The 12670-nt window shown below is 42.8% G+C and overlaps 1 protein-coding gene across 16 annotated transcripts in view; it reads left to right on the forward strand.

Moving 5' to 3' along the window:
* Positions 1-12670, forward strand: part of HDAC9 (histone deacetylase 9) — an 885788-nt gene that overhangs the window by 635458 nt on the left and 237660 nt on the right. For all 16 annotated transcript variants that reach the window (XM_072650844.1, XM_072650846.1, XM_072650845.1 and 13 more), the window contains one exon: positions 11914-12021. In XM_072650844.1, the coding sequence (XP_072506945.1) occupies positions 11914-12021 (108 nt within the window). The remainder of the gene's footprint in view (positions 1-11913; positions 12022-12670) is intronic.

The raw sequence follows: 12670 nt of genomic DNA on the forward strand, positions 1-12670 counted from the left end.
GTATGCATGTCTATATTCTGCACACATATGTGCCTGTGATGTGAACATGTTACATATATACATGTCAGACACTTTGCAGATCTATCAGTGCAACTATTTATTCAGACATCTTGGAGCACCTATAATCTTGGTGATCTGCATATTCTCTGCAGTAATACAGATAGCCACCTGTCTATGCCTGCCATCTTGGACAGCGTTGGTATCATCATTGTGACATTTTGCTGTATTCCTGACCTTAGGTAGGTCACTTCATGTATCTTTTCCTCCCGGCCTTAGTTTACCCTTTAGTAACATGTGAGTGTGAGATGTCAGGCCTTCTGTGTTTGCTCAGCACCTTCCATGCTGAGCCTTCCTGCAGTTCCACGTTGCAGGTTTTGCTCTCCTTATGTTGACAGTGGCATACTAGAGACACTGAGGCACAGAATACCCAAGTGACAGAGGCAGGTCTTCACTCTGTGCCATGCCCCCCAGCTCTTTCTATCACAGGGGAAGAGCACTACCTTCCTGGAGCAGGGGACCTTCTCATGAGGAGGACCCTGTGCTACTTCTAAGACTGCATTTCTCCTTTTCTCTTTAACGCCCCAAGGCCTGTTCCCTCTGAACTACAGCCAGAAGGGATTTATGGTGACAGAAGCCGGGCCAGCAGACATGCTTTCTCTCGGTTCAGATGTGGAAGAAGCTGTAGCTGACAGCCCATTCGTTAGGGATGCCTCCAAGTTCCGAACAGCCACACCTTAGTTTCTTTAGTCATGGTCAGATGAAAAAGAAAAGGAACTTCATAAAGGGGAATCCTGACATTGTAGGTGCAAGTGGGGCTGTGATGGACAGTTAGTGACTGGGACTCCATATGGAGAGAGGCAGGCTCAGCACCATCTACAGCTGCAGAGGCTGTGGGCCAGGCCTTGAACAGAAGCCCCCCTACCCCTGAGCTCTACCCTTTGCTGGCAGCTGCAGTGATGTGCCACGCGCCACCCTTACTCAATGGTCTTCAGAAAATGTGCTGTCGCTGCTTTCTCGCCAGTTATAAGAATGAGCCAGAAAAATGTGTTTGTTCTGGCGACACAGCTGAATCTGGAGATGCTGAAAATCTGTCTTGGAGAGACAGATGGACTTGCACAGATTTGCCAAGTAATCTCTATGCATTCCTGTGGAGTCTGTAGTCAGTCAAAGAATCCAAGAGTCCCTTCCACTTACACTGACTTACTGGTCAGTCCTACTAAGCTTCACGTAGAGCCTGAGCCAAGGGATACCACTGGAGTATTTTCCATTTGCTTCTGCATTGAACTTGATGGATGTAGAATATTCTGGGTGCTTTGTCGTTATGCCCCAGGCCAGTTCTCTTAGAACCCTGTGCTTAGACCAGTGGTCCCACTGAGGACACCTTGATCCAAACACATGTGCATAGTGAGTGATTAGATGCCATACCTTCTAGCTCACTTTGTATAGGTCTGGCGCAGAAATCTACCACCAGACAGAATGGTAACACAAAAGGAGCCCTGGTTCTGCCCTCAGAAGACCTGGCTTTGAATATTCCCTCTGCCACTTATTAGCTCTGTGACCTTGGAGAAGTCACTGAATTTCCTTGAGCTTGTTTCTTTTTCTGTACATTGAAGATATTAGATTCAAGTTTCCATCAGAGTAGATGGGTATAATCTGAAGAAGGAATGCATTAGTGACTGAGTGGGAAGAGAGGTGAGGATCAGGAAAGACCTTCTGCAGAAGACAGGATTTTAGATAGTCACTACTTTAAGCATTTATTAAGCACATACTATTTCTGCTAAGCATGACTTAGCTGTGAGATGGGCATCAGTTTAGGTTTGATATTGGGAGTAGGCCACTGGGGGACACAGTGGGTAGAGTATCAGGGGTGGAGTTAGGAAGACTCATCTTCCAGAGTCCAGATCTGACCTCCAGCACTTACTAGCTGTGTGACTCTGGGAAAGTAACTTCACCCTGTTTGCCTCAGTTCCCTCATCTATAAAATGTGCTAAAGAAATGGCAAACCACTCTAGTATCTTTACTAAAAAACCCTAAATGGAGTCATGAAGAGTTGGACACAATGGAGAACACTGAACACCAAAACATGGGAGTACATGCACACAGTTGTTTGACCAAAATCATGACTGACCAAGTGTTTGACTTGAATATGTCTCCTAGAAGTCACGGAGGAAATGAGAGGAAGCTTCTCTGGTTCAATCAATCAGTATGCATCTGTTAAGTACTTACTGTGTGCCAGACAATGTACTGGGAGTTGGAGAACACAAAGGCAAAATTGAAATAGCCCCTGTCTATAAATAAATATAAAATTATTCAATGTAATTTCAGAGCAAGGGCACTCACAAGATCTTATATGACTTTAATCTGAACTTTTGAGAAAACTAGGATCCTAAGGTGTGAAATTGAAGGGAAACTGTCTTCTCAACGTAGACAACAGCCTTTGCAAAGGTGTAGAGGTGGGAGATGTAGTGTCATGGATGAGGAACAGGCAGAAGGCCAGTTTAACCAGACCAGAGAGTGCATGGAGAAGGGTAACGTATGATTAGTCTGGAAAGGTAGTCTGAGTGGAGGTTGGGAAGTATCTTAAAGACAAAACAGAGGAGTTTATGCAGTGTCTTAATTATGCCATCTCTATGTGCTGACTGGCTTTTGAATAAAGGTTCCAAAAGTCATGAAAATAAACACTACCATCTGGCCTGACTGCACCTTGGTCTGATTTCCAGTGGACACAGGGAAAGAGGCAGCTGAGAGCCCCAGACTCAGAAACATATTGTGCTGGCCTATGTGTCTTCCTCCTCCTCTTGCCTTTGTATGCACAGCACATAATAAGTGCTTGTCATATAGTATGTACTTAACAAATTCTTGGAGAAGGAAATGGCCAACACCCCAGTTTTTGTACCAAGAAAACGGGATCACAGAGAGTAGAAAATGACTGAAAACGAACAGTAGCAAACAGACAAATTCTTACTGATTGATTAACTGGTCTAAGATACGTTCAGGTTATGAGACTGGATCACATCTCTACTGTCCATGACTTCTGCTCAATACCAAATCAAATAATAAAATAGTCTCCTCTCTGCCTCCTTCCTGCAGACAGATGAGGAAGCCACCCTCTCCTGAAGTCATGAGACTTGAGTGGCTGTCTCTGACTCTGTGACACCTTGGCCAAGTCACTTAACTTTTTGGATCTTATCTTTCCCATCTGTAAAATGAAAGGGTTTTTTTCTAGAATGTTTCTAGGCATCCTTTTCCTCCTGTCATAATATGAGTCTATGATCTGGTTGGATTCCGTGTGAACCAGAAATCAGGATAGTGCTCTCCTCTCTCAATATAGAGGAAAGAAATTATTGGAGTTTGCATAGTTGGCTAGGGAGGCGTTTGGCCAGCAGCAAGATTTTTTTAATATAATACTTGGAAGCCTGCTTAATAAGGGAGAAGACTGGAAAGGCCCAAAGCAGAATGATCCAGATTTTCTTAATACTAAAACTCAAAAATTTCCTGTGATATTTCAGTGGCTTTTTTGGGGGGGAAAAATCCCTGAGATATTTTCCAGGCTAGCAAATAAAGTGATATATGGAGATATTCTGCAGTTTATACCAAGATCGTGGTGTGTAAAATAGACTCATATTTTATTTCATAAAATTCTAGATTCAGGAAAAAAAATCATCTGGGACAGTCTGTGAGGCAGAAGGGTGTGGTACACAAAATAGTGGACTTGGCGTCCAGAGTAACCTGGCTTAGATACTTGACTCTGACATGCATTGGTTGTGTGAGTCACCACTCCTCTTGGAGCCTTGCTTTTCTCATCTGTAAAATAGACACTATGCCTGTTCTGCATGCATAAGCAGAAGCATGATCGAGTGAGTCAACTCATGAGTCATAAGGTGCTATGCCCTGCTCCATTTCTCACGTGAGAACATGTCCGGATGGTTCACTTGGTATGAGCCACTTTACTCTGAATGGAACTTGCATGTCTACGTTGTTTGGGTCTTCTCTTTTGGATATGAGCTCTTAGGAAGCAAGGGCCCTGTTTTTGATCTTTCTTTGTATCATTAGCATTTAGTATGGTGCCTGGCACACCATGTTTGTTGACTTGACATGATAAAATCTGTGCTTGGGGTAACTCCTTCCCTCTGCGTGTACAACCTTCCATGTTTTAGTGGTCCAGACTTATGATGTAGGTACTTCCAGTGTGAGAATTTCCTCCAACCAAGCAGATCAGCATTTCATCTGGAACTTATAGTTTTAGAGAGTTTTCTGGAGTAAAGACTGCTCAGCACAACACTTAGTACATGTCCAAGACAAGATTTTTAAATTATTTCTTCCTGACACCAAGAGTTGAGTTCTAACCATTATACCACATTCTCTTATATTTGCATATAGTAGGTACTTAGTAAAGCATGTTGAATCATTGTATTACCTTTAAATCCTGAGTATTTTTCTATAAGCTGTATATTTACTACATTTAAGCTCCAGGATTTGAAGTCCAGGCCTAAGCTCTTTTCCTTCAAAGTCACTCTCTGTGCTTTAAAATATCTTCACATCCAATTTGGAGACAGGTAACTTAATTCGTAGCATCTGCAGCCTTTGCTTACTTCTCCCTCTCAGGATCTGAGTGGCTATAGATGTGCCAGTAGAAGCCGGTTAAAGTCCAAGGTTCATTCAGGAAACTGATGGAACTCAATCCATATGTGTCTGACACCGGGAGCTTTCTGATTGGCCTTTTCCTTGAGCTCCTGCCATTATCACGGAGGATTCCGAGTCTTTGATGTACCGCAGAAAAGAAAGCAGGCGGTGGGAGGCTTGCCAAGACTTTGGGAACTTCTCTGCTTTCCCTCCTGGTCCAATGTCCTTCTGAGAAGGAACACTTGCTCCCAAGTGTGTGATGTGGATTGACATTTGTCAGCACATCCCAGGGAATGTCTTAATATTTATCTCCTTAAGATGCCAAGTTTCTGAGCACCCAAAGAGGGTTGAGATATATTCAATCCTAGTCAGTTCAAGAGAGAATGAGAAGGGGTCAGTGTGTAGCACAGAGGTTCAGAAGGACTGGACCTGTTGGTTACATGGGCAGTTGCTACTTACACTTAAGTGAACAGTGTCGGCCCCAAAAGTTGGATACAGTCCTGGTTCTAGGCCCCTGATGTAGGAATTCCTGGATTTGAAATTTAGGGGCATAAAATCACCATTGGAAGTCAACAAGTATCTGTGCCCAGTGTTGGAAGATGCACATATCAGTTCAATTCTATTCATTTCAATTCACCAGGTACTTAAGTGCCTACCTCCCTGATCCTGTGCTGGGCACAGGCTCTCTATTCTCCAACTACCTTGCATTTTCTCAAAAAATCCGTATCTTTTCTCCTTGAATAGAATTTAAGCTTCTTGAGGATAATGACGATGCCATTTTTCTGTCATTGTACCTATGAGACAGCTAGGTGGCTCAGCTGATAAAGCCTGGAGTCAGGAAGACCTAAGTTCAATTCTAGCCTCAGATAGTTCCTCGCTGTGTGACCCTGGGCAAATCATTTAACCCTGTTTGCCTCAGGTTCCTCATCTGTAAAATGAACTGGAGAAGGAAATGGCCAACCACTCCAATATCTCTGCCAAGAAAACCCTATGAACAGTGTGGGTCATGAAGAGTCAGACCTAACTAAACAACTGAACAACCAACCACGTTGGGCTGAGTAAAAGGACATGGGTTCAGATTCCAGATATTCCCATTATTAGCTGAGTGTCTTTGGGCAAGTCACAATCTCTGGAGTCTCTATTTCCTCATTTGGAAAAGAGGAGAGTTGAGTAGAATGACCTCGAAGGCCTCTTCAGGCTCAAGCTCTAGGAGCCTAGGCTGCTGAAGACAGTGCTCTTTGTTATGTCTGCCTAATCATTATTTATTGAGTTGAAAGCTTGGTCCCTTCCTTCAAGGAGATTGCACTGTCATAGAGAGGCTTTGTAGACACATATACACATATATATGTATACATATTTTTATGTATATATACATATATACATATATACACATATATTTGTATACACATATACACAAAACCAGTGAAAGTGACCATAGAATTCATGTGGAGAGGAAGTACAAATTTTGATTTGAAATTGATTCCAAATAGGATTCCAAAATCTGAAAGAGAGTGATTATGATTCATGGGCAGGGAGCAGAGTGAGGGGCAGGATGGAGCAGGAAGGTAAGGAAAATACAGAAGGCATTGGATCCTTAGCTGACCCAACCCTGGAAGAGTGGGTGTATTTCAATAGGTGGACGTGGCAGGGGGGTGTATATTGCAGGCATAGGGTATTGACTTACATGAAAAATGGAAGGTGTGAAAGGGTAGAATTTATGTCTGTTCAATGAAAAAAATCAATTATTCACATATTTATTTTTCTATAACATTAATTTCAAACATATCCCTCCCATTCTCCTGATCTAGAAGAGCCTTCATGCTAGGAAAGAAAGAGGAGGAAAAAAACAGTTCAGTAAAATTACTAATACATCAACCAAGTCTGACTGTAAATGTGATTTTCTGCACACATAGTCCTTTACTTTTATTTTAATTTATTTTATGAATTAAAACAACCATTTCCATAATATAGTAGAATAATAAAAAAGATGATTATACACAAACTGCAAATCTATTACGTACAACTAGAAATGCTTTTTAAAATGCATAATAATTTATCATGTAAATATTTTTTTTCTTCCCCCCACCTCCTGCCTTAGACATGGCTACCATTAGACACAAGGAAGCAACTTTTTTCACATCTTCTCTGGGCCCAATTTTGTTGTTGATTGCTTGTATCTGACTCTTCATGACCCCATAGACTGTATTGTCCGTGGATGTTCTTGGCCAAGATAAGGCAGTGGCTTACCATTTTCTTCTCCTGTGGCAAGCAGAGACTAAGTGACTTGCCTGGAGTCACATGGTTGGTAAGTATGTAGGTCAAATTTGAACTCAGCTTTTCTTGACTCCAGGTCCAGCGCTCTCTCCATTGAACCATCTAGCTGCCTCAGGTTTAGTCTTCATAATTACAAGCATTTCAGTTCTTCCCCCTTCTTTTTTCTGTCTGTGCACTTAAGCATGTTCCTCTGTGCCTGATCCATCCAGCAGCTGACCAATCAATACATATTTATCAAACTTACACCCCATGACAGAAGCTCTGGGGGGGGGGGGATACAGAGACCAAACTGACATCATCCTTGCTATCAGAGGGCTCCTATTTCTCAAGGAGACAGCACTTATATCAATGAGTATATATAGAAAATTTATGAAAATAAATACGGGAAAAATTTGGGGAGGAGGAAGACAACGTTGGCAGCTGGAGGATCCAGAAGCACTTCCTGAGGAGGGCAGCCCTTCAGCAGGGCCTTGAAGGACATACAAGGTTACAAGATGTTGAAGAGAGGAGAGGAGTGGGATGATGGCCAACATGAGGGGTGATGGGGGATGGAGTCTGGTTTGTGAGGAATGAACCTGTTGAGAGCTGGGAAAGGTTCACCTGAGAACAAAGCTTAGTGGTGTTCCTCAGAGAACACTTTCTAATGGCACCATCCAAGGGGTGAAGTGAAGGGAAAGGGGAGATTTGGACATGGTGGCAAGAGGGAGAAGAGATCAAAGATTCTCTACTCTAAGCCTCTTTGTTATCATTCTTTCCTCTTGTCTTGGTTCTGTGTTACACCAGACTGTTCAGCACAGCACATACTTCCTCAGAGAGAGAGGGTGAAAAGATTATTCACCAGTGTGTGGAACCTACACCAGGTGACAAGCCATATCTGGAATTGTAGGGTCATGGCTGAGCCTGGCCTTCAGCACTGCCATAGTGGATAGCAGAAGGACCCAAGCAACTGGCTTGAGTTCTATCCGGGATGTTTAAAAAGGAGAAAGGTTGTTCTTGTTGTAGCTATGATTCTTACCAGGACTGATGGATTTGTTTATGGTGGCCCAGTTTTGTGTTTTTTTGGTGGTCTGGATCACACATAAAGGGGAAATAAGACCCAGGTGTACCACTGAGGCTTGGAAATATCTCAAATTTGGGAAGAATCTTCCCCTATGTTGACAGCATGCCTTGGTCTCTTTCCTGGTATGCCTCCCTTTCCAACATGGATGGAGGTAGGGAAGAGGGGCAGTGAGTGGAGTGTATGTGTGAACTTGTGTGCCATTTCCCAGGTATCTAGTTTCTTCTTGTCAGTGCTTGGTACTGTCCCTGCCACCACCTGTATTCAGTATTCCAGCAAGGACTGAGTTTATGATGAACAGGTCTTCCTGAGACAGTTTTGATTGTGCTTTCCACATAGCTTAAAACTGAACCCAGAGACTGCAAGCTCTGTAGTGGCAGGGATTCTCCCCTAGAATTGAGCTCAGTGTTTTGCCCATAAGTATTTAATAAATGTGACTTTGAATGAACAGTTAGTTATACAACGTTGCTGATTGATTCAGCTTGACTTGGCTAATTCACTGAACGAACCCTCAGTATTTCTAATTTCGTTTCATAGTTCCACCTTTCTTTTCTCTTCTCCACCAGCCCAAATACATCCCTTCTCTTGGCTTTTTTGGTTACTAAGGAAGCAAGGTTTTTTCAGGTAACATTCTTCAGAAACTCTCCAACTACAGCTGACAGCCCCCTACACTGTTTCCCAGCAGCCATATTAGTAATATGCTCCTTTGTCTGAGGCTCACAGACTGTTCCTTGAATTAGCCTCTGACTTTCCTGAGCTACTAAGCCACTCTCACTGTCCAATTTCTTAAGTTGGATTTCTCAAAAGTTCACTCCTGGCTGTGCCATCCATCAGCTCATCTAGCTGGCTTCCCGATTCTTAAACTTTCTCTTCAGTTTTGGTCCCCTTTCCTCAGACTCTCTCTGTAAGCCTAAGAATATCTAGCCCAGTCCTCTTTCTCTCTCCTTTTCACCACCTTAGTCTTCTAATGATCCTCATTTATACATCACACAAAAGTACTCTGAATTACCATTATTCTGACGAGATTATTTTATTTGTTTCTGTTGTTTGAGGTCATATAGGTTCCTTTGGGTTTGGGAGATCTCTGCATTCCAAAGCACTGAGATTTTTGGAGACTTGTCTCTTCCTCATTTTCCTGACCACTATCATAGAATCATAGATTTAGAATGGGAAGGGACCTTCAAGTTCATCAAATCAAACCACCTCATTTTACAGATGAGGAAAGTGAGGCACAAAATGATCACATGACTTGTCCAGTGACTCATAGCTAGTAAGTGTCCAGTGCAGGACTTGAGTCAAGGCCTCCCCTATTCCAAGTCCAGTGCCCCATCCATTTTCCAATACTGCTTCATTTGGCTGAACATCGCTGACCTGTGTTTGGGGAGAGGTGATTCATTGGGGTTGTAATCATAGTGACACACATTTAAATTGGAGGCAGCCCATTTGAATGCTAGGCTTTCTTGCTATGAGTATGCAGGGAAAGGTGGAGAGGGACCAAAAGAAAAAAAGCTTAAAAGAAATATGGCTTGAGGTCTTGGACCTACGTCTAAAGGAACATTAGGTTTATAAAAGACAGGAAGGCCTCCCACCATGGGTGTTCACACAGGAAATACTTCCTTACTCCCTCAGTCAGCCCAGCCCTGGTGATACCTTGTGATAGCGTTGTTGTAATTCTGTTCCTAACTCACAGCAGAAAAGGAAACTGTGAAAGCGATGGTTTTGGCAGACAGAAATATCCTGTACTCAACTGCTAGGAATCCCATTCTCGTGTTTCAAAAGAAGCAACCATTTTGTAGGGTGGGTACCCTCCTAAGCTGCGGTCACATTTTTGATTCAGCCAACAGTCCTGACCATGAATCACAGCTCCTCCAACGCAGCCAGCTCTTTACATGCCTGACATATAGTCAAGCTCTGCTTGGCCCCCTCTCATCAGCCCCTGAGCCACATTGTACATTTAATTGCTGGTTGTTAATTGGCAGAAACTGCCAATGAATTTTTGCTTGTGATATTTAACTATACAGGAGTCATATTAATGCCTAATAACATATATATATATGTACTGTAGGTCAATTAAAAAACAAAATTAATAACCCTAATCTATATCACCTTGTTTCAATTCATTGCTACCAAAAAGAAAGTCTCCTAACTTTTGACTATTTAAAAATTTATATTTAATTATATTAGCAATCATTCAACAAGTAGGGGACAGATACACTAAAAGAATGAATATAAGCTCCTTGAGGACAGATCTGTGATTCTGTCTTCTATTATCCACATGGAGGTGCAGAGTCTGTGTTGTACAAAGTCTAGAAAGTAGATGGATGAAGCCAGTGCGATGCCAACAAGATGGCCATAAGTAAAAATTTTCTTTCAGGGGTGTCTTGACAATAGAAATAGAAACATCTGGTTTCAACTTTGGCCATCCCTCTTGAGGACTCACCAGATGCACAAAATTAAGAAAGAATAATCTTTCTCTGACCAACAAGATAGCTAAATTTTTGTCAAATTTTATTCCTGTACCTACTCACACAGTCTAATATAGTAATGCCTTCTTGGTGGTTGAAAGGTTATTTTGGCTAAGGGGAGGAGGAGTGTGTATATGGTGTGTGTGTGTGTGTGTGTGTGTGTGTGTGTGTGTATGTGTGTGTAAGGTGTACAGACTTTGTGCCTTTGTTACATTGCAGTGGCTTCTGTCATTTCAGTGCCATAGTAGTTGACTTCATTTACGTTTTGCACTTTTGGTTTCGTATTTATCGCAGTGACTTCTAGAATCTGATGAGCCTACAGCAGTTTTCCTAGTTATAAGGCACTTTCATTGTCATAAAGATGTCGTGAATTTGAGAAATTGTAAAACCGAAGGCTTGCTTCTCCCTTCACTGCGGCACATACCAATAAACTTTCCATGTTTGTATTTTATGCAAATTCCTCTATGGCTTGTTTAAATGCCTTCTTTTTGTAGCTTCACAAGCCCTGCTGTATCCAGACTCACTCCTTGGTGCCCAATGCTTTTCAGAGTTCTAAGCTTTTCTCTTTTCTCTTTCAAGGTTTAGGCAGGTGTTTCTCTTTGATGACTAAAAAAAGAGGTCCATTGAACAACACTTTTGCAAAACCTAATTTGGAAGAAATATTGCTACATGCTTTGTTTGGATAATGTCCTCAGGCATAGGAACAAGGATGAATTTTAATAGGCAACCAACTATATTTCCAGTTTCCTGTGAGCCCTGGCAACCCACCTACCAGCCCACATCCCGCCAACCTCCACTTAGAGAATGCAATCAGTCTGTCTGTCTGCTCCATGGCTCTGAAGTCCTGACCTTTGAAGTGGGCTCACTCTGGGTTCTCAGGACAGCACATTCCTTTCATTTGGCTGGAGTGCATGTAAAGAAATGGCCATTTCCTCCTGATTGCTAGCTACTGGGGAACCTTCCCAATAATTGTCTTTGGCTTCCCATAAACCTCCAGCTAGAGACATATTTAGATTTTTTCCCCCTGCCACTTGCAAATCCCATTTTTATGTATAGCTAAGGGCCCTTAACTTTCAGCTTGTCTTCTACTGGGGGACTGGTGTCTAAGGTCCTGTAACGAGGCCAGATCTGGCCTCTGTAATGCTATTTGTAATGAGAAATCTAAACAGGGAATAGCAGTGAGGCATGACTGGAATGTGTTTCCATTGGAGAAGCCAGTGTAGAGAAAAAGTCTAAGCAAAGCCATGTCCAGAAGGCCCCTTCAGCTGGCCAGGACGGAAGACTAATGTTATTGTGTGCTGGCTGTCAAGCTGCCAGCCCTCCCTCACTGATTTGTTTTTTCTTATGTTCTCCCTCCCTTTCCCCTGCCCACCTCCTCTGTCTTTTTTTCTTCTTTCCTCCCTCCTTTCGTTCTCTCCCTCCCTCCTTCTATGACTCTCCTCTCTCTCTTTCTCTCTCTCTTTCTCTCCCCCCCCCCCCCGACTGTTTGCTCAGGTGGACAGTGACACCATTTGGAATGAGCTGCATTCGGCGGCTGCTGCACGCATGGCTGTTGGCTGTGTCATCGAGCTGGCTTCCAAAGTGGTCTCAGGAGAGCTGAAGGTGAGGTCTGGGTTACATTATGTGTGGGAAATCCAGAGGAGAAGCTGAAAGGGAGGTGTTTGGATTTGGGGCTTGTGGAGAGTGTGGTGCGGTCAGCAAGAGCTTGGGGAGCTGTGGCCAACGGTATGGACACCAAGGTGTGGCCATCTCAAGAATTCTCTTCCCAGGTTGGCTGATGGCTCTATCAAAGCCTGAGGGCTGCTGAGGAGAGCTGCATACTCTGAATGCCCACTTTTCTTTTTATTCTTTTTGAACATAGAGATGATTGGAAAGTGATGGTCCAGGTTAAAATTACCCAGAGTGTATACATATCTGGCAGGCAATTCTGGAACTCACTTTTGAAGGCATTTAAAAAAAATCTGATTATTGAGTTGTATATATAACCACAGAATGCCACCCAGAGAGAGCAAAGGTAAATAGCAGGCGGGTTGGCCATCCAGGGATGGGATTGTTGATGAGGAGAGTAATGGTCCAGAGGATGTTTTTCCACGAAACAACTTCAAACAAGGACTGAGCTTTATTGTTATTTGCTTTTATGGTCACTTCTTTTCTCCCTCATCTGAAAAGAACAATGCACAAGCCCCACAGTTTCTCCAGTCTAAACAATTTATAAAAACGGCAGACCTGACAGAGCCTGAGGTTTTATTTG

This window comes from Notamacropus eugenii, chromosome 3 (genome assembly GCF_028372415.1).
Source record: "Notamacropus eugenii isolate mMacEug1 chromosome 3, mMacEug1.pri_v2, whole genome shotgun sequence".
NCBI classification, from domain to species: Eukaryota; Metazoa; Chordata; class Mammalia; order Diprotodontia; family Macropodidae; genus Notamacropus; species Notamacropus eugenii.